General features: G+C 40.8%; 1 protein-coding gene across 8 annotated transcripts in view; it reads right to left on the bottom strand.

Annotated features, from left to right (window-relative positions):
* arhgef1b (Rho guanine nucleotide exchange factor (GEF) 1b) overlaps positions 1-27,383 on the bottom strand; it is a 62,596-nt gene extending 35,213 nt beyond the window's left edge. For 2 of the 8 annotated variants that reach the window (XM_049582692.1, XM_049582696.1), the window contains exons 1-4: positions 27,297-27,368; positions 9,213-9,277; positions 2,941-3,027; positions 2,730-2,843 (exon numbers count right to left, since the gene is read on the bottom strand). In XM_049582692.1, the coding sequence (XP_049438649.1) occupies positions 2,730-2,843; positions 2,941-3,027; positions 9,213-9,239 (228 nt within the window). In that variant the 5' untranslated portion in view covers positions 9,240-9,277; positions 27,297-27,368. Of the gene's footprint in view, positions 1-2,729; positions 2,844-2,940; positions 3,028-9,212; positions 9,298-27,296 lie in introns of all 8 variants that reach the window. The other 6 variants (XM_049582697.1, XM_049582700.1, XM_049582693.1 and 3 more) reach the window with 6 other exon arrangements.

Genomic DNA, 27,383 nt, shown 5'->3' with positions numbered 1-27,383 from the left:
GGCAAAGCTTTTTCGCTACACAGAAAACCTGCAATGCAACATTAACTACTTGTTCTACTTTTAGCTGCTTTAGTTCATATGACTGGACGAGTCTTTCTTTAGAGCCTGTCTGACTGCTCGTCTTGTTTATTCAGATGGACTGTGTTGACCAGTGACGCTGCCAAACATCTCAGTTTGTGAATAAAAAGTTACCACAACCAAAACAACAGAAACAAGACCCAGGCTGTAATATTTAAAAGAAATGTTCTTCTATGTTGAAATGAAATATAATTATATTCTATTACATAAGTGAATGAGCAATCATCAACAATATAATAAACGAGCAAATTAATCTCAATCATTATTTTAGTCACAATCTTGTAGTTCTTTTAACTTCCCTGTGAGGGGGGCACAGGTGTGGCCCCAAATTCCATATGACCAGAAAGTCCCTGGTTCCCCTCCAACCGGGGACTTTGCACGTCATACCTGCCATACCTCTTGTCTCTCTGTCTCCATCCTCATTTCCTTTCTGTATCTTTAAAAACAACAACTTCCTTGTGGATTCATGACCTGTTTCACATGTTAAATCAAACGCCAATGTGATGCGCCAGGTCAGTATAAGCAAAAACTGTAAACTAAATATGTGTGCGATTAGTCGACTAGTCAGTTGTAACCCTTGTTAGTCGGCACCAGAAATACTAGCTGGTTAAACTTAACCCCCGTTTCCACTGTGAAAAGTTGTGGGTGGTACCAATGGAACCATTCTGTACTGTCCCCATTTTTGGTCCCCCCTCTGTTGGAGTACCTAGCACACAGAGCTCTGGTACTAAAAGGTGGAGCTGTGAACACTGCAGTCCGTTGATTGGTCAATAGCAGACGGTCACTCTGCTCAGGGCTGAGTTGTTGCTGGTTTTGAGGCTCATGTAACCACTGTTCAAACCATTAGTCTTTATATGACACACACTTTTAGTAATGAGTGGATCTTCAAGCGTTTATATGTATATATTAATTTTGACTGGGTTAGGTGAACTGCATATATTCTAATCCTCACTCAGAGAATAAAAAGGGCAGTGGAGCATCATTCCTGTGGGCTCCAGCAACACTAAACCCCCGAATTTGCCTTAGAAAAACTAAATGCACAAACCTGCTATTTTTAAATATCCCATGGAGAGAGACTCTCACTGCAGCCTGTTTTATTTTGTTCTGAAAATGTCGGCATGTAGCCTCGTTCTGTGGACAACAAACAAGGGGCAGACTTCACTCTGTGTCACCGATAATGAGGAAATACAGTGAGTGCTGGACGTAGCAGTGAGTGACAACAACCCCGCCCACATGATAGAGTTCTGCTGGCAGTGGAAATACTAGGGTCTAGGTACCATGTCTGAAGGGTAACTTGTGGTTCCAAAGGTACCATACCAAAAGTGTTTGGTGGAAACAGGGCTTAATTGTTCAATTATTATAACATTCACTCAATAAAAATACTATTGTAATAATCAGACTAATTTCCTAAGATACTGTAAAACTTCTATTAAAAGTCTCATCCCAATTAAAAACACAATCCCTTTTACTTGCCTGGTGTAGTTACACATTTTGACAAATAAATGGCTGTCTCAATTAGACGCCTGGTCTGGTTGCCAAGCAGATTATTTTCTATAGAAGTTCTTTGGATGTATAGAAGCGGGTTGTTGGCTACCTCAAATTATGTGTCCATTCCTCAATTACCCTGCAAGTTATTCATATTCCTTTAGTCCCTAAGGGTCTTCAGATCAAAAGAATCAAATGCCCGATGCCGTAATCCGATGCAATGTCTGTCTATCGAAGCCTAATTTTTTTTTACAAGTAATATTCATACTGGTATATTCATAAGTTTTATGTCACATTTTCCAGAAGAATATTGTTTTGACTAAATGTTATTTGCTAACTTTTATTCAGCGAGTTCATGTTTTGTAGGATAATGTACAATGTTATGTACAATATATGCAATATTTTTTCAGACAATGTTTTAAGTTATAGATTAAATTGTGCATAATTCTGACTGTTTATTGAGCGTTATCTTACTTTTAGACTAGTCGACTCGTCTAAGTTTAAACTTCTGTTTTTAACATCAGGAAAATTAGTCCTTAGAAGCATTCCTATTGTACACTAATACTGAACTTACTAAATGTATCAGGCATCTTGCTGTCTAAAAACATATATAATACAGCTGTAACTAATAATCACTTTTGTACATGAAAAGTCAAAAAGAATCCATATGGGCATTGGATCAAGGACGTTATGTATCAGTTACAATTGGAGAAAATCTGTTGTTTGATTAAAGGATCTACTGTACGTTTTTCTGCCACCTGGCAACCATTTTTTACTTAAGTGGGAAATATGGAAGCTGAAAAATTGTAATGAAACACGCTATACTCCCCCACTTATGTCACACAAGTTAAATAAATTGTCATCATTTTTCCACCTTTTTTCCTTCTCTATTAGATTAGATATATTAGGTGTTGTTTCAGCAGTAGTATACAAACAGGCACACACACTCTGATTTACACACACTGCAACACCGTGTCTACAGAGAGTGTGTAGTGAAAGCAACCTTTGAGCCAAACAGACACTTATGTCCTGTGCAGACAGCTGTATTGATTAAAACAGGCACAAATCTGTCCCATCAGACGTGTATGAGATGGATGACTGAAAAACGTGGCTGAAACACATCCTGTGTAGACAGGACGTTGCATTATGGGAGTCCTAGTTCTCACCAGGGGGGCTGGGTCAAACTGTAGGATGACATGTTGCAGGAACACCAGCAGGTGGGTCGGGTGATCCTTCAGCAGGTCTATGTTATTGAAGTATGGGCTCTGCTCATCCGGCACCTGAGAGGGAGAAAACAAGCAGAGCAAAGTGAAATAAGAGAACATGATTAAATTACACTCAGCTGCTTTTGTCTGTGCCGCCCTTTTATTCACTCACATCATTCAGATCATTCTCGAAATCCTCATCCTCAGCGCCGATGATGCTCATGGCTGGGTTAGAGCACTGAGCCCCAAACACGCCCTGCTATGGAGAGACAGAGAGAGGGAGAGAAAGGGGAAGAAAACAAGACAATTAGCAAACATTATGGGCTATACTTTGAACTGGTAGGCTTCCTCTTTGACGCCCTGAGCCCCCACTGAGCAGAGCCAGACATAAAGACAGTGAACTCTCCCAGTGAGAGATCACATCAAGCGGAAAGCAGGAAAACTTCCCAGCATCCAATCACACCTCATTAACAGAGAGACAGAGACTCGATGTGTGTGAAGGTGTGCGGTCTGACGAGGACGTTCTTGGAAATCACTGACAAAGCACGCAATATTTACAGTGTTTACTTGTTTAGTAAAGCTTATTCTCTCCTGAAATAAATCAGGAGGCTACTGAGTATGGTCTTAAGGCTGCTGTGAGAGAAAAGTTCATCTTGGGTGCATTAGTACAATGGACAACCAAGAAAGGATGGCAGGAGAGATACCTGCTCACCGATACAACTAGGCTGGACAGCTACAAAAAAGGTTTTTGGAGAAATGCAAAAAAAAAAAAAATGTAAATTTATTTAGGACATCTGTGCACAAAAAGAAAGGTGCTCAAAGTGCAAAAAATAATTTTAAAAAAGTGAATAACTTTCATTATTTTAAAAAAAAGAGAATAAGATTTAATTCACTTTTTTAAAAATTATTTTTTGTTTTATTATTTTTTGTGGCTGCTCAGCCCGGTTGCATTTGGTGTGCGGGTATCTCCTCTGCTGCTCATGAGTAACGGACAATGATAATGAGTGATAATGAACTGATAATAAGCGATTAAAAATATATTTTTTTAACTGAATAATTTAATATTTCATTAAGATGGGTCCCCCCCCCCCCCCCCCAGGCAAAACTAAAACATTTACTTTAGGTGTTGAAATCAAGGGGGAATAATTCAGTGTTAAACATGCATTGCAAAAAAAGCATCTTCGATTTGAACTCTGTTTTAAGTTTGGCCAAATTTTGCCTCTGGAAATGTTTTTTTTTTTGGGGGGGGGGTTCAGAGCAGTGTGGAGTTCACTAATACACTCAGAGGAAAACGCTCCCCAAACTGCCATGACGTAAACCCTCCAGGTCTAAAAATGTAACTAAGCTAATCTGAAATTAAAGGTTTATGCCAATCCTTGCCTTTGAAATCCATGAATGGGAAAAAAATGCATCGGAACGGGTGACCAATTTACCCCCACCTTTTACACCCCGCACCACTTCCCCTGCACGCATATACGCCCAAAACACACAAACAACACATAGCTCTTGTATTCAGTCCTCTGAAGGCCGCAGACCCAGCGCCGCTCCCAGGGAACACCCAAACACAAACACACATCAAAAAGCCAACACTGTACAACATTTACCATTGTCCGATGCTAGGTGAGCAGAGAGGACAGAGTGTGAGTGCGGAGCTGTGAAGAGGTGTGAGGTATGAGTCAAAGTAATGAATGGAAAAAGTGACTCCAACTGTTTCTGAAGGAAAATAAGCCTCGAGAAACTGTTAGAGAGGAGCATTTTTGTTTTGTTGAGTTATTTTATTGATTGAGAGTTATGAATATTGTTCCATAACTCAACACATCCAAGTTTCATGTCCATTTTGTAGCACCTGAAGTTCATAATTCAGCACAGGGTTGGGTGATATCACAAATCACAACACAGACCTTCATGTAACCTGTTATCCTCAAATTGTGACCTTTCACAGTATTTCTAGTGATCAAGTATTTCCCGTAAAGGCCCCAAAAATCTGGAATAATCTGCATGATAAGAGTTTGTGACCTCATTATTTGCTAAATCATATCTGAGCCTGATTTTAGTTCAGTTTTATATTGTCATTTTTAATCACTGCGGTTTTATTCTTGTTTTATGTATTCATTGCACTGTTGCGGCTGTCGGTTTTGGCCTTTTGTAACTTTCATTTAGAAAAATGCTCTATAATAAAATGTGTTGTTTAGGGATGTGGCAACTGTAAAATTCTGGGCTGATACTGATGTTTTAAAAGAAAGTACTGAACTGTTTGAAAATCATTATTACACTTCCTTTGAATAAGCACAAATTCAATCGCACACATTCATGAAAAAACCTTTTGTATTGCTGTGAAACATCAACAAATTTCTCCTTACATCAGCTGTATTTATTCACATTTCTTGCCAAAAATGTCATTTTACAAGACAACATTTGAACACATCATGAGAGCATTTTAATTTACCTTTACCAAAATCTCAGTTTTTACTAAAAAAAACTTGAATGCATCACAATGTAACTCAATGCAGCCTCCTTCAGCAGTTAGTTCTGCTAACTGCTAACGTTAACAAGCTCTCCTGCTGCATGGATGTGCTACACACAATGCAGCATTATCTGTAAAACAACATGTTGACAGTGAGTTTCCTGCATCCTTTCTCCCCAAAATTATCCTGGGGAAGATCTTTGTTCATCCCAAACATGTTTTCTATTGTCCCCGGGATGACGGGATGCTCTTGGTCTCAAGCCCTATGGTTTAGTCTGCGCAAAACTGATGTGACATAATAGAAAAACATTAGCCACTGCCATCAGTAAATGTCATCTTATTTACCAATAAACCATGGCAGGCAATAAGGAGAATATCTGTTGATACCGATATGCAACCAATAAACTGGTGCATCCAAAATATTATTACTATCTATGTACACAAAAACAATAAAGATTTGTCAGCCGTCAGATATTTTGTCATATCATTTCTACTGTGACAGATAAACCTTGAATATTTTTGGTTATATGAGGCAAATGTGAAAAGCTGTATGGCAAAACTGGATTCACGAGATAACTCACAAAATAACTGGATTTGTCAGACTTTCCTGCGTGGCTAGATTAAAAATTTAATTCTAATTTAATATTATCTTATCTTTTTAAAGCATTGCATTTAGATAATTACCAATATTATGACACAAAATTATATATACTGGAACAAAAAAATGTATTCAATTCTAGTTTTTTTATTTCAAAATGCTCTATTAGCATGAATGTCAGATAAATGATATCACCAAAGCCTCACAAATAATTCAATTTTATAATGAAACCAGAGAAAAAGAGGTAAATATATAGAAGAACAAAAAATGGTAGAAAACTAACAAGCATGTTGCATGTGTGTGCTTGTCTCGGCCATTTGCTGTCCGTCAAGTTGTGTTGAAACACACTGGGCAGCAAGACGCGCCCTGCCTCCTTCTCCTGGGAGTATATTTAATTTCGAGAGGTCGTTAAACTCCATGAAATCTGAAAATACAGAGTTGAACTTCTTAAAATAAATGTTCCGTATTTTGCTGAATGTTTTACACTGTAGGAGGAAGTGCAGCTCCATCTCTATTAATATCACTTTCTTTCTAAGTATTTCTAAAAGACTCATGTCATCCATGTGTTACATGTTCTCTGTGTGTGTTTCCCAAATTAATAATGTAGACAGACTTAATAAGAAATTATTCTGATTGGATATGCAGCATTAATAATGGTTTCAGATGTGTTAATTGATTTAAATAGAAACTGAGTCAACTGAAGCATGTTACTGTACATACATGTTCACAGAGCATGTTGGGTTATATGTGTGAATGTGTGGTTATACGCTGGTTGTTGAAGTGTTATCAAGAAGGAACTGAAAAATCACTTAGTGGTGGAGTTTATACAGGAAATGTCAGTGTGTACACGACCACGATTCAATTCATGGCCTGAACACAGTGTTTGTGTACAGTGGCGGCCGGGAGAGCTGACAAATGCTTTGAGGTCAAGGTGAGTTCTTGTAAAGAGAGAAACAGAAAAAGAAAGGGCGAAACTGAGAGATACACAGACAGACAGAGAATGTGTTCATTCATGGTCGTATCCAGTGGGCTGCGGGTTGAGAAAGGCCAGTGTTGGAGCAACATGTGTGGGAGGGGTTAGCCAAACAGAGAGTCACAGGCCTGTCAGGGCCATGGACGCACATCTGCATGGACACTCAGACATAAACACACGCCGACACACCAACACAGAGGGACACACATCCTCTTTTTCACACAAGCACCCAGCCACTGAACTCTTTAACAAAACAAAACCAACACCACTTCACCAAGGCAAACACAGACGTAAATCACGATGACAACAACAGCTATGACTGATGAGAAAAAAAGCAGATCTAGAGGTTTCCTGGTGGAAAGATGAGATGCGTTCACTGCTACAGTCTGAATGACTGGTACAACTTTTACCTGAGAAGGAACCAGACATCACGTACAGTATTTAATTTCCATGTTTTGGTCGACATAACTTCATTAAAAGAAATTCAACTGTCTATTTAATTCGTCAGTTGGCACCTATGCAGAATTTTCATAACTCTGGTTACTCTGTGTATCTGTGTGGACATGTAAAATGGAGCGGATGACCTCATCTCCTTAATTCAAGCATGTCCATTGTTGCTTCGTGTAATGAGCTTCGGCCAAAAACAACAATGGCAGACTACTGGAATGTTTACCGTTGGCACTGCTTGGTGTCATGGTTACTTTACACTTCAGCTAAGTTGCCTATTGCTGCACTCGTATTGGTTAGTGAGCACCTTTATTCTTATATCAGAGGAGAATCATCAGTGATGAGGTCTCCAATAGGTGTTTAGAAAACAGAGCACTGGCCTGTTTACACCCTTACTTTCGCAGTGAGGAGGGATTGCAGTAGACGTTCTATGCCCGTGAGCATCTGAAGTTGTTATTGTGTTCCAGCCTGGACAGAGATGTTTCATGTAGAAAGATTTTTTCTTTTTATTTAAACATGGGGGAGCAGAGATGATCTGTTTTTAAAAAATATCTGTACATGTGTAGACAGGTCCTTAATCCGCAGAGAAAGTCAGCATGGGTTTTTTCCAGGTACTCCACCAAGCAGGTTAATTGGTGACTCTGAATTGCCCGTAGGTGTGAATGTGAGCGTGAATGGTTGTCCGTCTCTATGTGTCAGCCCTGCGATAGTCTGGTGACCTGTCCAGGGTGTATCGGCACACTTATCTCTTGGGTGTCTTGCCCAACGTCAGCTGGAATAGGCTCCTTACCCCCCCCCCCGTGACCCCTACATGATCTGTCTCATACACTGTCTGGATATAGTGACAGTTTAGAACTAGTTTAGAACTTTGGGAAAGCACTGCGACTATGTTGCCCTCATGATCGCAGCATTTCAGCCTCCTCATTACAGGAGATACTGAAGCCGATCCCTTGTTACTGTCAAGTCTTGGTTGATATCTGAGTTACTGTAAGACATGTTCATACTCCGGGAGATAAATTGGAACAGTCAGGAGGGGACGGCAATCGTGGTTACGCAGAGGGAAGTAGGGAAGGTCAACTCTGCTCTGCTTAACAGAGCACAAGAAGTATAGCGAGGGGCAGGAGCCTCCTCTGCCCAGACGGAGCCAAGTGGTACATTCCAGCATATGGCACAGTTCAGACAACAGATGGAGACAGTCTGTGATCTTCAACAGTAACCAGACCCTCTTCCCTTCACCTCCATTAGCACATGATAGCTGGCATAAGCTCCAAACTGCGAGGGTCCTTCCTGTCTGATACAGACGTGGCCGCGTTCGAGAGGAAAAGACCACAGGCGTACGGTATTTGAACAGAGCGTCCCAGAGGTGCCGAGATCAGCTCCGGTGCTCCTGAGAGTCGGCAGCTGCCCCCCCCCCCACCCGGCCCTCCCCACCCTCCCATCACATTCCAGCACTAACTAAGTGTCAGGTGGCATCAATCCAATGATAGCCATCAAGCGTACGTGCCTTTGTGTGTGTGTGTGTGTGTGTGTGTGTGTGTGTGTGTGTGGTAAGACTGAGCACGTATGTGGGAGGGGGCCATTCCTATGTGATTGTGGGGAGCTGCTGGTGAACGTGTGTGTGTGTGTATGGGTGTGTTATATGACAACTGGTCTTTACAACAGCATTCCTCTGCATCTCTGACCAGGCCGAACTCTAATACTGTACAGAGGCAGGAGAAAAAAAACAGCACCTGTTTCATCAGACCTCTTGAATATTTAGACAGAGTAGCAACATACTTTAGCATTTCATATTTCCACCAGGTCACTAAGAGGTTACGCTGCGGCCTAATAATAGCTAAGTCTTTGTTACATCACATCTTATGCAAACCCCACGTCCATTGTGAAACCGCTGAAACAATTAGCTGTTTTAGTTAAACCCCTCAGACCGAGAAGAGAGGAGGAGGCAAGTTGTTGTGACCTCACCCCGAAGTGGGCATCTTCAGCGTCCATGCTGCAACCGCAGGGGCTCAGACCTGTCAATCAAGCTCCTGCAATAACATGACGGTGGCTGTCAGAGGAGAGTGTGATACGTTTAGTACAGCAGGATCATGACCAGGTCAAATGATACAGTGTACAAAGTGCTTTAAATGTGCTGATATCATGTTTTCCAGAAGCAACCAGAGGAAAAAGTTCATCATTAAGAGGATTTCCCAAAATGATTCAACTCATTAATGCACACCAGTTAAAGTCTTTTTCTTTGTTTACCCTCACAGATGAAGATATCATTAACAATGGCATTAAAACAGACAAATCATTAAAGAGAGGTGAAAAAAACAGTATACATTTATGCAACAGTTCATACATCACTCCACTTTACAGGTGTTCTGAACCATTGATTATGTTACCATTAATTAGCCTGCGGTGGTCGTAACAAACCTTGCACGATGAGATGAAAGATGAACAGATTTCCGTAAATAACATTTGAGTTAAATGATCAGTGGTTATCAGAAGAGGACGAGGACACAGAGAGAAGCCTGGATACTTCACTGCAAATCTCCAGGTATGCTCATGAAACATCAGCTGATGTCGCAACACACTGTCTGATGAAGCCGTTATCTTATCAAAATCACAGCACAGCAACTGTCAACGGACTCCTATTTCACTGGTTTCACTGGTTACACAATAAACAAAAACCTAAAAAGTAACACGTAGACACACACAAAGTAGGAACTATTTGTGTGGGCGGAGCTAAATGAATTATTGCACAAACAAACAAACAAATTGTAATCTGTTGTCACTCATTATTCTTGTACAAATAGGCCAATATGCTGTAAACTTATTTTTTTAAAGGGAAACTTAAATGTCACCTCCTGCTAATATGTTTTAAGATGCATGAAAATACTCTGCTTTGAATACTGATTTGTGTGTGACATGGATTTTCTCACAAAAAAAGTTTTTAAAAAATTATGTAGTTAGTTTAAGATTGTTACAATCACACCTTTTCCTTCTAGCTCACTGAAAAATACAGAATCTATACAATCTAAATATGCAAATAATTTTCTTTTTAACTGCCGATTGCAATACAACTCCTACCCAGGGGCCACCTGTGACCACGCCCATGAGTGATGCTGGGTGTAGAGGTCAAATCGACCGTAACCTGTCAACCACAGAGGGCAGTGACACACTGCCGACACATGCCAGATAACTACAGTTCCTTGTGTGGCAAATTGACGCAGGCTGCAAGAGCGAATCAGTCCCCACAGACCCCCTCGTTCAAATGCTCAACTTTACAGCAGAAATAAACATGTTTACAATATTCTTTATCTTTATGGCTAATTTCAACAGAAATGACAACTGCAAGGGTGAATTTATATATAACTCACTTGTTTACATTTTAGTAAGACTTAAAGTTACGCATAGTTAGGGGCATGGCCACTTTGAGTGACAGACTGTCTGTGAGGCATCACCACAGTCTCAATCAAACATGGTCAACCTCTGGCTCCAAAAATAATCCAAAATATGGCGATGACCAAAATGTCAAAGACGAGGCTTTCAAATGGGAATCCACAAACCAATGGTTGACGTCACAGTGGCTGTGTCCATGTTTTTATACAGTCTGTGATTTTAAGTTACTCTTTAACAGCAAAACTTCTTAAAGGGATAGTGCACCCAAAAATGAAAATTCACCTATTATCTACTCACCCATATGCCAATGGAGGCTCAGGTGAAGTTTTAGAGTCCTCACAACATTTGGTGGAGATCCAAGGGGAGAGTGGGTAGCAACACAACTCCACCTAATGGAGGCTTACGGCGCCCCAGATTCAAGCGTCCAAAAACACATAATTGAAACCACAAAATATCTCCATACTGCTCATCTGTAAAGATCCAAGTGTCCTGAAGCCCCGACATAAAAAGTTGTTTGGAAAAACGTCATTTAAACTCTGTTTTTAGCCTCATTGTAGCCTGCAGCTCTGACTGCCTCTCTGTGCACCAACGTTTTTCCAAACAACTTTTTATGTCGGGTTTTAGGACACTTAGATCACTACGGACGAGCAGTATAGTTATAGTTTGTGGTTTCAAATATGTGTTTTTGGACATTTGAATCTGGGGCGCCGTAAGCCTCCATTAGGTGGAGTTGTGTTGCTACCTCCTCTCCCCTTGGAACTCCACAAGTGTTGTGAGGACTCTAAAACTTCACCTGAGCCTCCATCGGCATATGGGTGAGTAGATAAGGGCTGAATTTTCATTTTTAGGTGCACTATCCCTTTAAAACAGTAATACAAAAATAGACACTGTGACGGGCATCACCACTGTCCTCTGTCTCCTCTCTAAGGATCCAGTCCCGGGACACTGAGGCACATACACTCTACTTATTTTTGTTTTAAAACGACAAGCATTTTAGCACCATTTCAGAATTATTCTCCATCCATACTAACACGGCTATAAATGCATATCACATGATAATTCACGTTCAGTGGGCGTATGGGTATAAGGCGGTCAAGGCAGCCGAAAACAGATTGGAATACGTTGCAAGGCAAATACAGCAACGCATCAGAGCTGTACCAGGAGCATTATCCATCAGAGGAAACCATGGCAATGGGAAAGGAGTACCCACATGAGAAAGATGACATCACAAAAGGCGTAGCTATAATGGTTTGGCTCTACATATCAGAACTGCTAAGACCAATCAGGAAGTGAATGCCTGCGTCATCATTTTTTAAAGTCTCCGTTCCTGCCCCTCCAGACTGAAACGCAACCCTGGAGTTTTCAAACTGAAACAGGGTCAGCAGCGTTTTCAAAAGTTATAGTGCGGATGTAGCCTAAAATGAATGTGCTGAAAACAACACACCCATTCCAGCAACAAAAAACAATGCCATTGGTCTAATCTAAAAGATGCTGTGATCACACAACAATTGACAGTGGCTTCATATTGGACTCAGCAAAGAGTCAATAGTAACCTGATTACATGTGCTTTTTAAAAGGTCAGCCACGTAGAGCATAAAAGTGACAATTATTTAAACTTTAAGTGCAGCCATGAGATGTAAAAATCAAGATTCACTGACAATGCTCTCTCTAAATGAAAAATCAGTTGAGGTAGCTGCAGATGAAGAAACACTCGGTATGTATCTTCCTGTACTGAAAACACTAAAATTAGAGCTTCACTCTGGCACAATTACTAAATGCACCTGGCCACAGAAGCCATTGTATAAGCACAGGTCACTGTTCTCCTCTTACGTTCACTCACAATAGGCTGTGTCCTGTCCTCTATATGTTATGAGGGCAGCATCCAAAAATAGCACAGCAGCTAATGGCTATAGCTTGCTGTGTTTGTACTGCTGTTTATCTGGCGCTCTCATCAGGCCACAGCCTCATTAGCAGAGACTGGGGGATTCCTACCAGCACCGCTGCTCCCGTACTTGCTGCTCCCTGAGGTGCCTGGGCAAAGAAAGAAAAAAAAACTGGGGGAAGGTGGCAAATGGGGAGGTACACAGACAGGAAGTGGGTGTAATTTCCTCAGGAAGCTATCAGAGCCATTTCTTGTATGACCTATCAGATGAAAAGAGAGACAAAGAGAGAGCGAGACGGGGGAGAATGAAGGAAAGGCAGAAAGAACGATAAAAGGTGAAGAAATAAGAGTTCAGAAATGTTTCCGTGAGAAATATGCAGACAAAACTGCATCAGACAAAACCTCCTGTGCCGCTCGTGTCTTAAGTTCACGTGGGAAGCAGAAAAGGAAGTGAGCATGCAGCATGAACGAAACCCAGCGATGAACAAATGAGGAACAGAGTGCTCATGAGAAAAGAGTGTGAGGAGGAGACAACGGCCTTAAACTGCAGGGTTATAGACATTTGCATTTTGAATGGGTTGAAGACACGATGGAGATGTCACAATACACCACGACACGTAGAAATGAAATAAAAATGGGATCCTCGACAACATGAAAGTGTGGTCATACTTGCATCTCAACAATTATTTTTTTCAAGCCTTTACAGAACTTAAAAATGCCAGGACTTCATATAGTTGTTATACTTTTTCAGACTTCAGGATCTGTACTGCACTAAAATTGTAGGACTTGGACTAGTAAACACAACTGTAGCTGCGAGCACCAGCCTATATGAACCCTATAGACTAAACAGAGAGAAAAAAAAAGCAGGGGGCCAAGTGAGGAGGGAGGAGGAGGAGGAGAGGGAGCGTGGAGAAGAAATTCAGAAGTGGGGACACACTGCAGCAGGAAACGAAGAACAAGGCAGCAACAGTGGAAAGAACAAGAAAAAAAACAGGCAATGGAAACACAAGTGTGAGAACCTCTGGAAACTCTAACAAACAGAGAAGCATCCAGAAGCTGTGTTTGAGCTCAGACCTAAACCTCAATGCTTACAGCCTATGCAAAAACACACACAAACAAGCACACATACACACACACACACACACACACACACTGAATGCTGTCAACCTTGACCAAATGGCTTCGGCTGCAGATGGCAGAGTTGACAGTGAGCTAGCACCTCGGTGAAAACAGGCCCGGAGGCATCTGTGACTAGAGAGCATATGTGTGTGTGAATGGTGTGTATATGACTTTATATTTAAATTGTTATATAACGGGAAGGTGTTCAGAGCCTAATAATGTACATGAACAGAATGTGTGTGTGGACGCAGAGTTTGAGTGAGACCTGAGGTGTAAGATGCCAAAGTTGACTCAGTGTAATAAAGAAAAAGCCATGGACCACAGCCATGTGCAGTCACATGACTTGAAATTAATTTTAAAAAGTAAATAAATAAAAAGATTCAACGATATTTTTTGTCACATACACAAAAAAATGTGTGAATAATGCAGAATAATTTGCATTTGAGGGTGTGATAAAAGACGTGTGTAATAAACAATAATAATTAGAATAAAGGCAGAAATAGGAATCAAAATATATATATTTAAAAATTGCAAAAATATATAAAAAATGTAAAAATATCTATAAGGTAAGTATTGAAATGTGGGCTGAGAAATTTCAAAGCATGTTAAACTGTAAAATATACACAAATCACAACTGTAAGGCAAATTATACACTATGAAAATGTAACTAGTTATGCCTCTTTTTTGGCAAATGTGGGAAAAATATAAACTAAGTAACTCGTTTTTGAGCATGCTTTAACCCTTAAACTGAGCACACTTGCTTGATTTCTTTCAAAAACAAAGGAGGAAGGCACCAAAAGAAGAAATGACCCAAAGATTTTGCAAGAAATTAGTAAAAAGATGAAATTAAAAACAAGAAAAAAAAAGATTTTAAAAGAAGTTTTAAAAAACAAAAAAAGGAAATGACCTGAAATGCTTAAAAATTACAATAATTCTGTACCATAATTTTTAATATGTATCAATAACAATAATAATAAATATACATTTTCCCTAGATTTTTTGCCTAGTTTAAAAAAAAAAAAAAATAAATTCTAAATCTAAATTTCTAAATTAATTTTTTCGCAATTTGTGGGACATTTCTTACCAAGTTGCTCAATTTCTTTTTTCCCCATGTTTTTGTAAGAAATAGCACCAATTTGCTCAGGGTTCATAGATTTGTATACTTGCAAAATGTGTCACCAAGTGACACTTCTGAGGAAGGCGGAAGTTTCCACCGAAACATGTCAAGGTACGTAACATCCTAACACATGTCTGAGATAAAAGAACAACTTAAGTCATTATTTTGTGACCTAAAAATGAAGTCACTGGCAAATAAAGGCAGACAAATTCTGGCACTCTACTGACTGACTAACACATGAAGCTCCATCAACATGTCATGAGAAGTACTACCACACTGAAAACAGTATAACAGGCTAATACAGCAAAGTCTGAGAAAATGATGTCATTGGGCTAATGATGGATGGGGCTTGAGATCTTAGAGGGGATCTATGATGATCATTCTGAGGGTTATACTTTCTTTGTTTCTACTAGAACATGTTTGCATGCAGGGACGTTCCATATCATATTGCTGACAGTAATACTGGTATGATCTCTAATTTGATTAAAAAAAAAAAAAAAAAAAACAAACTTGTGACTATGGCAATACTGTGACTTGACATAATGATGTCATAACTTTCCGCACAGCAATTACAAGCTTGACTGAAAACAAATTGCTACCAGCTCCATGGTGAAGCAGTCAGTACTAAAAAAGGAGCGACCTTAGTAGTAAGGAATCAGTGGCATCGTTAGGCCTGAGTGTCCGAGACCACAGCCCTGAATGTTTTATGAACAGCCCTTTTAGCAACTTGCTGCTCGGAGTAAAATCAGTCAGTGGCTCCACCTCAATCTGTAGATTTCTCAAAAATACAAAAGAAGGAAAGGTAAGAAGTTAAGCCTATGTGGTAACTTTTTTTCAGTATTTTGTAATATCATTAGGAATAATATTATTGCAAAAATACCCTGACATATCTGGATATATTTTTAGGACAATATCACCCACCCCTATTTTCATGCTTTAATATTCTAATAACACTTTATTCTCCTCTGTCTGTGCTGGAACACCTGTATTATCCATCTGCCTAAAAATGCTAAGTTGTAGTGCCTGTCTCTTTAAGTCACCCTCCTGAAAAAGCCCAGTCTGCTCTAATGGGTCAAGCTTCCCTGTATCCCAGTGTCTCTGCACCATCATTGCAGCTTGGGAATGACTCTAACTGAACATAGCAGCACGTTCTACCATGAAAAACCTCCAAGAAAAGCTTCTAAGGAAAAATTTTCACAACTGCAGTTTCAGCAGAAATCTGACCCGGAATCACAGAAATTCACAACACTGGCAAATAAATTACATGTTTTCATGTAGCGTAAGGTGCAGGGGTCGCTAACTTTCAACTCGCTAAGCTGGTAATTTTGTATCAGTCTGTGTCCCCCTCTAAGTTCAGAGGTTGAGGTCAGTCACTCTGATCAGAGCTGATCAGATCAGATCAATGGATAAGAGGAGCAATTGTTTGTGAGTGGAAGCAAATTTCCAGAATTAGCTCAATTAGCAATTAAGTTTTCATACACTGTGCCGGATGTTCTGCTGCTCTGTCTGTGCCCAGATTACCCTGGGCATACCATGGGTATATATATCCCAACAGTGCTCCTAAAACAGTCCAAAAAGAGAAAATCAAAACATGGCGGCAGATGTTTTAATCATGGCAGGCCGCCGTAAAAATAAATTAATGTGTGGGAAACTATAAGCTACATGTAGCCAAGTATGTAATGTAAACACTTGCAGTGGCGCTCCTGGAGCAGATGACTATAAATAAATCCTGCGTGATTGGACGTCAGCTCGTCTCGAAAGTAGTATTAGACAGTCTGAAGCCAGGGGTTCTTGCTCACATGATTACTTGAATTATTTGAAACTTTGGCCGCATTTAATATGAACATCTGACATTGTAGCATTATATACATGTGACAGGAAATAAGGAAAAGCAACATGTCGCCTTAAAAAAGACTGTTACAAACTGGAAGTGTGAAGACAAAAGTGGGCATTTATCAGGCATAGAAGGCATACTGAAAGACACAATGGAGTTTGGTTATGGGAAGTGCCTGACCCACACTAGTGACTAAAAGTACAGACACTTCACCCTCTGCTGCACTGATTTTGACCTTTAAGCCCCCCAACTTAATGAAAGTGCAAAAAAGGTAATACTTCTGAACAGATTAGCCTCACAAACAACACAAACATCTTAAATTATTCCACAAATAAGACTTGATTAAAGATAAGGCTCTTATCAGCTCACAGAGATAAGACGTTTCAAGATAACAAGGCCAAATGTGACTGACTGTCTGCATGTTCGCTGAAGAAGGTAAAAGGGCAACAGAACCGTGGTCTGAACATTACAGAGGGCTAAAGTTATCCCAGAAATCTCGTCACAGCGCTGACAGCAAAGCAAACAGCAGAGGAGAGGGTGCACTGCCAAATGCTGAAGATAGTGTGTGCACACGGGAAGTGACATCAGCGTATGCGTGAGAGAGGGAGTGGCTCGTCTGTGGTGAAGGTGCAAAAAAAAAAAGATGCCTTCTCAAACACTTTTTCCTCCTCATTTTGACAACCACGTCCTTTTTTCTTCTACCATCCCTCTGCATGTCTCTACATCTTGTTTCATTTTCCTGTCTCTCTTAACCTACCTCCTTCGTCTCCTCGACCTTTCACTTAAAATAAAGTGGCCCCTTGTGCGATCGCTCCAAGACAGCCAGTGCATTCATTGCCGGCAGACAAGGGCCAATTATGTAATTTAACAACCATTACGTAGTGGCTAAAATAAGATTATGGCCAATAGTGCAGGGAAAACACATGCAGGTCTTTTCATTGCCTTACATGTTCTCCAGCTGTGACTCCAAACGAATCATATTGTTTAATCCTCCTGGGTTTCCTGATTTCAAAAGGACTTTTTGCGCCACTGATCTGTCTCATCTGAGAGTTTTACTGCAGTGACCTTTTCTTGGTATGATTTTATTTGGACACAATCGCTGTAGAGAATCATTGACCTTCTCTTCATATGATTTCAGTCGAGCGGACATTGCTCTCAGAGGTTTTTAATGAAGCTCCACAATCTCCAACCCCCCACCCCCACCCCTTAAAAAAATCTCCCAGCATTTTAAGGATGATGTTAAACATGCTATCCCGAATAACAAGCTACTGCTGAGCCTCCTCCCTTCTTCATGCACACTGACATGCACATTCGTCGAGCCCTAACACACCTCTTCATTTTCTCTCGTCTCTCCTTGGAGCCAAAGTACACTTCACTCGCATGCTCCAACAAACTGCCACCCCCGCCCCCGCCCCCGCCCAAACGCACCCCCTCCCTCTCCCTCTGTCCCCATATAGAGGTCATTGGCTTCATGGAAACAGTTGATAGGCTGGGGCCAATCGACTGGCATGGATTGGCAGCTCACAGTAAACCTCCAGCTCGGCCTAACTGCTTCCATCTGTGTGTGTGTGTGTGTGTGTGTGTGTGTGTGTAGCAGTAATTGCTGAGGCAAAAAACACACAGAAACATCTGATTGACATTCTGTGACAAAAACCACCCTTCATTCATTCGCAGCTCCGTTCACGTGTACAGCGTTCGCTCGCTGCCGATTTTAAGACAACACCAAACAAAGCAGCAGCAGCAACAACAACGAGCTGATGCTGAGCGGTTTTGGAAGGAATTTCGCCTGCCCAGAATCAAAGTCTCCAAAGCCAAAAATGTCTCTGGACTTGCACACAAGCACACCTTGGTTCATGATGCTAACCTCATGCCAATGGTTTGCAATCCAGATATGCAACATTCTTCCCTCTCCCTCGGGGTGGACCGATTAACAAGGCATCAAAATCACGTAGTAATTCAATTGTTATCTCGAACACTGGTTCTCTGCGCTGATCATAATCAATGTTTTATCTTCAGTTTAAATCTACAATTAAATAATGACTCCAACTTTGAACACTCAAGATAAGGCAAACAACTGAGCTGATAACTTCCATATTTGACAGTCTACAGCCAATATATTCCCAAACAATGTAAAAGGGCACTCCACTGATTTAGCATTACACTATTACAACACTGTCTGACTCACAATGAACAGGTTTTTTAGTGGGGTTGTGGACTGGCAAGAATCTGACAGATACCTTTAACAGTACGGGGGTTATGATTCAATATACTGCAACATACTGCGACTCTGTAAGCAAGGGGATTTGTAGTATAAAAATTAAAACAGCAGAACAAGCAATATGATCTTTTTTATTCCAAACATCCGTCTTCTACGTCAAAATCTGCTACCTACAGTACCCACAATGCAACTCGACCACCAACACTTCAGTTGGAGATTTGAGCCTCGAGCCCCCAGCCTCAAGCAGAGGCAAAGCAAACTTTCTAACTCTGTCAGACTCGCTGACTCACGTAACGTCACTTGAGATAATTTATCTGATTTCATGCAACTTCCTCTCAAGCCACAAAGGCTTTACACAATAACACAGATAGGAATATCTTTCAGTTTTAGGGCTGCTGGTCAAACAAAATAAGCGATTAAAATATGTAAACTTGGACACTTTTTAACACTTGAGCTACAATGACTCAATTATCTGATTAAATAATGATGAAAATAACTGTTAGGTGCAGCCCGACTACATTTATCTGTATCAGCCTGTAACTGCTTTAAAAATACGCTGTGTCAGGAGAGGTGATATAATTTATTTTCAGTATGTTATGCTTATATTAGACAATATGTGCCCACACACTTTACAGGGAGGATTTCAATAGAAACCTACTCATTATGTAGTCAAAAAAGTCAGTTACAAGTTCCCTAAATTGCTTGTTTTGTCCAAAAACTGTTCAAGACCCATGCATAGTAAATTTTAGGGCTGCAACTAATGATTATTTTCATCATCAATTAATCAATTAATCAGTCTGACAGTCAAATGTCAGAATAAACACGCCCCGTTTAATTTCCCAGGGCCTGAGGTGATGTCTTTGAATGGATGTTTTATCCGACCAACACAGTCCAAAAATGTAAAGCTTTTCTGCTGATTATCATGTATAATAATGGAAGGCATCAAATTCTAACAATTAAGAAGCATGAAACAGGCAAATGTTTGCAGTTTTTGCTTAAAAAAAAAAAAAAAAAACACAACTAAAACTATTAACGAATAGTTAAAATAGTTGCCAAGTAATTATCTGTTGAACTACCCTACAAATCCTCATAAATGCAAAGCTTAAGCCAGAAAATTTGGGGCATTTTTGCTTGAAAAATGACTGAGGAAGTTAATCGATTATCAAAATAGAAAGTATATACACTTAAGAAATATTAAGCAATAAATAAGAACATACTAATCAAGTACTTTTGGCCCACAACATCACGGTTACTTTAAATCAATGGGTAAACATCACTGGTGGAAACTAGACAAGCGGTGCTTTTACATTTAATCAAAAATGATAAATCTTGGCAATATTCAAAATGACAATAGAGATAAGTTTGTGTACTGTATAACTGCTAAAGTGTCATTATCATGTATCCATAGTAGGGCTGCGATTAACGATTATTTTTTTGATAAATCAATTAGTTGTTTGGTCTATAATACGTCAAAACTTGGGGGAGAATGTCAAACAGTGTCTGCTGAAGCCCAATATATTGTCCTCAAATGTCTTGTTGTTCATTTAACTGTCATAGAGGAGTCAAGAAACAAGAAAATATTCACGCTTAAGAGGCTGGAATCAGCAAATTTAAATGATTATTAACTTAGCTGGTGATTAGTTGACAACTAATCAATTAATTGTTGCAGCTAATCAGTGGTGTTAGCGTTTATTACAATATAAGAAATAGAGGATTCCTTCTGTTTGTAAAGGCCTGGGTGCTGGCACACACAGTGAGCACACTGTCTGCAGAAACACTCACTCAGACTGGAGGACCTTTCACCCCGCCATACCCCCCATCATTCACTCCTCAAGAGTAAACATCATCTATGGAGTCGAGCCTCGCTTTTTCCACCCTGACCCTCAAATGAAAGAGCCCATTCTCTGTTTCCTCCCTCTCTCACTCACTCACTCACTCACTCACTCACACACTCTCCGTCACATCGGCTTTCCAGCCATCTGTCTGACTCACTCTTGGACAGAGGGATGTAACTCTTTCCATTTTCTACCTTTTTCTTTTTTCAGAGTGTGAGAAGCAAAGCGCTGAAGCCGACGTTCAGACTTGCAGGAAATTCTCTTATCATTAAGCATGAGAGCTGAGATTGACTGCGTTCATTTTGGTCTCTGAAGCAGTCTTACATTTGTGCGTGTGTGTGTGTTTGTGAGGCAGATGTCAACTCTGCACACATGATTCACGTCTCACAAATGCACTTGACCACGCAAACTGTGAGCAGGGAGTCTTGTCTAGTTAAACTGCAGTGTGTGAATCAGTCCTGGATGACAGCTGAGAGATGACAGAGATTGGCAGGTGGAAACGCTGAGCTGCCTGCATGAGCTAATATAACTTAAAAATCACTGTGAATGAGCTGATATCACACGACTACTGAACTAGGGGGACGTATGTGCAGCTTCACAGTTTTCCAAAATTGGGACATTAAAACAAAAATCAATGTTTAGCCTACATTAAAACACTCTGCTCCGACAAAAGGGCAAAACAAGACATCGAGTCTACTCATCATGGGGAGCACTGGCTGCAAGGACAGCTGTGAAATGCATGTCTGAGTATATAAACCTGATGAAGTCACAGTGATGTCATCTTGGCATGACTGTAAACATGACAAAGCGAAAGTGGAATGATATAAAACATAAAAATGTTGTTAGGTGGAACTGTGAGACAGAGGCAAGGTCACTGTTGTTGGTACAAACACAAGATAACCAGCTTTACACATGCCGCCATTATTTGTTTACATTCTTGTTCCTGTAAATCCGTTCCTAACGCCTCCTTCCCGGTGACATCTTGCACTGCGTAAAAGACGGCAAGCTTTAATTGGTTGGGGACCAATGTGTCTGTTATCTTTCGGCCGAGTCACAGCAAGAATTTCTGACTCTTTCATCACTTAGTCCAACAAAACTATTGTGTAATCTGAACCCAGCATTAGAGGATATGGGTGTGAACAGGGCTGGGTATCTGACCAACCCAGTGCTAGAATAGTAGTATCGATATATCTCTAGTCCAGCAGCGATACCTGCATCATATTGTTCCCAGATACAAAGACTATTTATACGGTTTTGCTCTCAGCCAATCACCACAAGCGTTCTTTGATTCAATGCGATGTGTACCTGGCCCACTACTGCAGCAGCTACAGCTCATACAGAAGGCATGTCCAAAGTCTGGCGCAGGAGCTAGCTGTGGCCAGTGGACCAATTTTAAATGGCCCGCCACTTGTCTTTCAAAATAATACTGTATGTGCTCTGCCGCACAATAGTTCACGTTGCATTTTTTCCGTTCACCTCACGATGGCGTGAATAAGTAGGAGCTATGCAAGTGGAACTCGAGAGATTTCATAAACACAAGGTAAACAAACAAACATGGCCACAGCACAAAAGCATAAAGTCTACAGATAGGGCTGCTGCTTTCAGGAGCATTGGAAATTTGATTGCTTTCTCGCTGATCGATGAAACATTTGCATTTGTCCATTTGAATGTGACTTGTTTTTAAATAACCCATATGATAGGAGAAGCAGCTGGCCCCCATTCAAAAAGGTTTGGACACCCCTGCCACACAGTTGGAGGTATGGTGAAGTCCAGCTTGGTGTATCTGGTGGAGTTAGCAGTTCAGCGTGTCGAGATGCCACCAACGCGCTGGTGGCGTTTCTGGTGGCACTTTATGATACTGAATACTTACACTGACATGATGGGTATCAAATGAAGCACTCTACATTAGGGCAACTGGTATTTGTACTGTTATCACTTTTTAAACAATACTCAGCCCTGTGTGTGTCAAAGATGAGTGAATTTAACAGGCACGGGGAGTCTAATTTAGAACAAACTACTGAAGTGCATTGTGGGAAATGTAGAACCAAATGTTTCCTGAGCTTGACCCATGGCCTCTGCTGCTTTCATTTTGACATTTCAGTTTTTAATTTGTCTCTCACAGTTTGTCTAAACCCCATACCATTACAGCCATACACACTACTGATGGGCAACATGGCTAAAATCTTCTATTACAGTAGATTGAATCTTAAATTGCAATAACATCGGCGTAAGGTGTCTGAATTCTGAATCTGAGATGTGTGAATTATATAGTGCCACAATAAAATAAACAGTGTCCATGACAAGCGCACAAAAATGAGTCACATGACATGACACCTGTCACCGATGATGCAAAATTACAATAATTAGTATGGTAGTAATTTAGAGCTCACTACAGAGTAAACAATTACAAGGGAGTGGTGAACGAGGGCGTGACTTTTATTACAGGTTGACTCATCGTAGTAGTAAAAGCACAGGTGTTACAATAACATCAATGGCAGTCAGTGGCTTCATCAATGGCTTCGTTATATTCAAGTGTCCCAGAGTGTCATGATGGTGTGACAGAGAACCAGCAGCTAAATGGAACACAGCCATCATTAAGTTTATTGTTCACACCTGTGCTTTTATGGTGAGAGGGCCTATTGTCGTCTGTTTTAGTATCGTTGTGTCTTTTCATGCTGTCGTCGTCTTGGTCTCCCTTGAAAACGTGACAAAATATTATGATGTGTTCTCTAAAAAATTCAATTGAGGAGCCATTTAAAGATAAAACAACCAGATGGAAACGTCTGTTTGTTGTTAATCCAGTTTATAATCCAGTAAATATACCAGCCAAACCAAGCTGCATTAAATCCTGCTCACTGATTTACAGCATAACCCTCACTGGCTGATTGATTTGCTTTATTCTTTATCGTTTAAACATGTGCACCACCCTCATCGGTTTACAAGACACCATTACAATATCGTTGCAGTTATCAACCCAAAGCACATGTTATCTTACTGTGCAGTCCTCAACAACGTGCTCCGCCTTTTATCCCAGGCCTGGAAAACATAGTCTGCCATAAAAAAGTTCACCTTCTGAAACATAACTCTGAATTCTCGTGGTCATAGAGACAGAAATCAACATAAATGGAGGTCATTTTACTAAAAAGTACAACTGTTATGTCTTCGTAAGCAAGACAGTACAACAAAAAAATGAACCTCACTCCCAATTTCACTCGTCTCACACAGCGAACAAAGTCAGTTCTCCTCTGAAGTGACATTAAACCGATCTATCTTCACACGGCCTACGACAACCATGGATGTTTAAGAAATAAAAACTCGTCTTCCAGGTGACAAATCGCTTTTATCTCCCTCATATATGTACAATAACATACCGCATATGTATCCATGATCTATTCCAACAGCTGCAGAAACACACACTCACACCTCACAGTGCATCACCTAGTTCAGTGCTGAGATTAGCTGTGGTTTCAGGTATAGCTTCGTTGAAGGCGCAGTACAAAATAACCACCTTCCTGTATACACACACATGCACACACACAGACTTTTGTAACTTCACCCCATCTCACCCACTGAGCTCACTCAGGAGGAATCAGTAGATTTCACTGCTGACCCGCTGAGAGAAGAAGAGCAGCCCAGTCCGCTCTGTCTCTCATTATCTGCTGCCTGTGCGTCAATCTAACTGCAGCCAGAGAAGAATACCTGTGTTCCCTTTGAAGTCCGAGCCTGACTACAGAAAATTATTAGCTTGCCTGCAACACAGCTCCAGGCCCTTAGGACACCCCCTGGCTGTTCCACTGCGGGTGCCATTACCTGTCATTCCAGTTGTTGGGTATCTCTCATAGAGGCTAACAACAATAGCACGCTGCAGCCCTATCCCAGTTTATCCTCCTACCCTCTGAGAGACAGTGGATGTGGGTGAGTTTACGTAGGCCTATAACAATAGAGAGAGCGAGAGAGACGAGGAGGGGGAGAGAGAGTGGCACAGCAACTCAGATTAAATAGCCAACATTCCTTTAAAAGGAAGAGAAGGTAGCCTTTGGGCTCCAGACAGGCCTGCACTTGTAAAACGTGGAGGGAGAGAGAGATGACAAGTGCAGTGCTCCTCTAGTCTAGCAGAGCGTAACAGGAAGTGGCAGGGCCCTGCTTCACATGGGGCCTCTGGGGTGCAGCGTCTGGCTGGGAACGTGTCACAGTCTCCAAAACCGCCAGCTGCAACGCCCTTAACACACACATGGCCCCGTCTAATAACTAATTCGTTATTATAATTCACAGGAATCATGAGTTTGTTAAGTCAGAGCCTGCAGAGTAAAAAACCTGCAGGAGTCAAAGTCACAGAGGTAAGTCAAACTGGCCTGGCAACACTGAAGTTGTTTGTTGAGGAGTGATTAATAAAAACATGACTGATGGCTTACTGGCAAGCACAGCCCACACTGTTCAAGCCTCTCTATCTTTAGTTAATGACTGCAGTGAGATAATGAAGCCGCACTGGATGTACAGTAATTGCAGTTTCCTGTGAGCGCAGGAAACTCTCGCTTATGCTGCACTGTAGGCAATGTCCTCTGTTTCACAAGGCAAAATCATCATGGGTAATCAATTATATGCAGACACTAATTACTGAACAGTGTCTGGACTGAAACTCCCTCTCTATATAGGCTGATCAGATGAGTGAGTGGTATAGGAAAAAAGCAGGGGGGAGAGAAAACTAGGAGGGACTCATGTCATACAGAGCCTCATTTCATACAGAGCAAAAAACATGGATAGATTACAAAACAGGACTACCGGGCACAGGCACAGGGGACCCAGAGTGTCACGGGCCTTCACCTGCAACATTTCATTTAATCAAACACCAGCAAGACTTAACAGGACTACAAGGGACACAGAAAAGCTGCAAAGAGACACAACATGACTACAAAGAGATGCAAATGGTCTGCAAAGAGAAACAGAACAACTACAAGAAGGGGAAAAACAACCACTGACAAAGAAACTACCAAAAAAGATGCAAATTTACTTCAAACAGGCAAAAATTACTAAAAACACATACAAACCAACTGCAACAAAATGACAAAAAAGGCACAAAACTACCCCAAAGTGACACAAAATGACTACAGAGAGATGCAAAGGAACTGCAAAGAACAGAACAACTAATCACAAAAATCACCAATAAAAAGTCACAAAATTACCACAAAGAGACACAAAATGACCAAAAAACTACCTTTAAGAGATGCAACATGACCACAAAGAGATGCAAAGGAACAGCAAAGAACAGACCAACTAAGGAGCAAAACAACCCTAACAAAAAATTACCAAAAAGACACAAAATTACCCCAAAGACGCACAAAATGAGCCAACAAACCCACAAAACAACCACTACAGGACACAAAATGACAAAAAAAAGGGCATGAAATTACCACAGTGTCACAACATGACCACAAAGAGATGTACAGGAACTGCAAAGAACTGAACAACCACTGACACAAAAATCACCAATAAAAGACACTAAATCACCTCATAGCAGCACAAAATGAGCAGAGAGACCCACAAAACCACTACCACAACCACTACAGGACACAAAATGACAAAAAAGGGCACAAAATGACCACAAAGAGAAGCAAAGGAACTGCAATGGCCCCTGCAACTAAGGGGCAAAACAAGCCTAACAAAAAAAATCACCAATAAAAGACACAAAATTACCTCAGAGAGACACAAAATGACCAAACAGACACAAAAAATAACCGTGAGAAGACACAAAACAACCCATAAAAATCCACAAAATTACTTTTACGAAATGCAACGCGACTACAAACAAACACAAAACAATGTACAGTGGCAAAACAACTACAAAATCTATGTGTCTTGCTCCTGTTTAGTAGAGGTGGTGGGGCCTTTTGCATGTCTGTGCCCAGGGGCCCAATGTCTCATAATCCGCCCATGGCGAAAACAAAGTTGACAGATAGGAGGAAATAAAAAAGTTTGATCTGGCACTGATTATCCAAATTAAGACACAGTGCTGAGAGCCTTTGTTTTACATGAATAGAGCAGGAAACAGAGATAACATAAAAAGAATAAACAACAGTATTTTCCTTGTGAGAAACAACCACAGCACCTCTGTGGTGACTGTCAGCAGGACACTCCTGCAAAGATAAGGATACATAAAATTTCACAAGGTCACCAGCTATAAACTCAAATGACACCGCATAGCCCGCTTTGGGAATATTAAAGTGATTTGTAGTTTGGTAGGAGACCTAAACGACTCGTAAAATCCTAGATGGCTTTGGCAGAAAAATTCACACGGGCCACCTCTGCTACCTGACGTGCCCACATAACTGCCTCTGACACATGCTTCAAGTTCCCTGATGGGAGTCATTTTGGTGCCAGGGCCACATTCATTAACCACAGTGTTAAATAAAAGCATTATCAGCTCGTTTTTTTATTTATATACAACCACAGAGAGCGAGATATGCCGTGCAAAGGCAGCATTCCTGTATGTGGACGCTACCGTCTGCAGCTCTCGAGCTGTGGAGGGCAGGAATAAGCCGTTTCTCTCGGTAAAACAAACATCCGTGACGGGCTTTAAATTTCACCACGCAAAGCTCCTCTGGAAAAGGTAAAACTCTTTGTAATGTTCGTCAGCGACAAGTGTTGAAATAAAATACTCACCCGTGGATAAAGAGAAAGCGACAGGCGAAGCGTCTAATAGGTTTCCTGTTCGAAAGTTGCCGTGTGTCAGTGGGAAAAAAAACATTG

The sequence above is a fragment of the Epinephelus fuscoguttatus genome, linkage group LG8, assembly GCF_011397635.1.
Source record: "Epinephelus fuscoguttatus linkage group LG8, E.fuscoguttatus.final_Chr_v1".
Classification (NCBI taxonomy): Eukaryota; Metazoa; Chordata; class Actinopteri; order Perciformes; family Serranidae; genus Epinephelus; species Epinephelus fuscoguttatus.
Note: the sequence above shows the minus strand (reverse complement) of the source record. Positions and strands in the feature narration are given on the sequence as shown.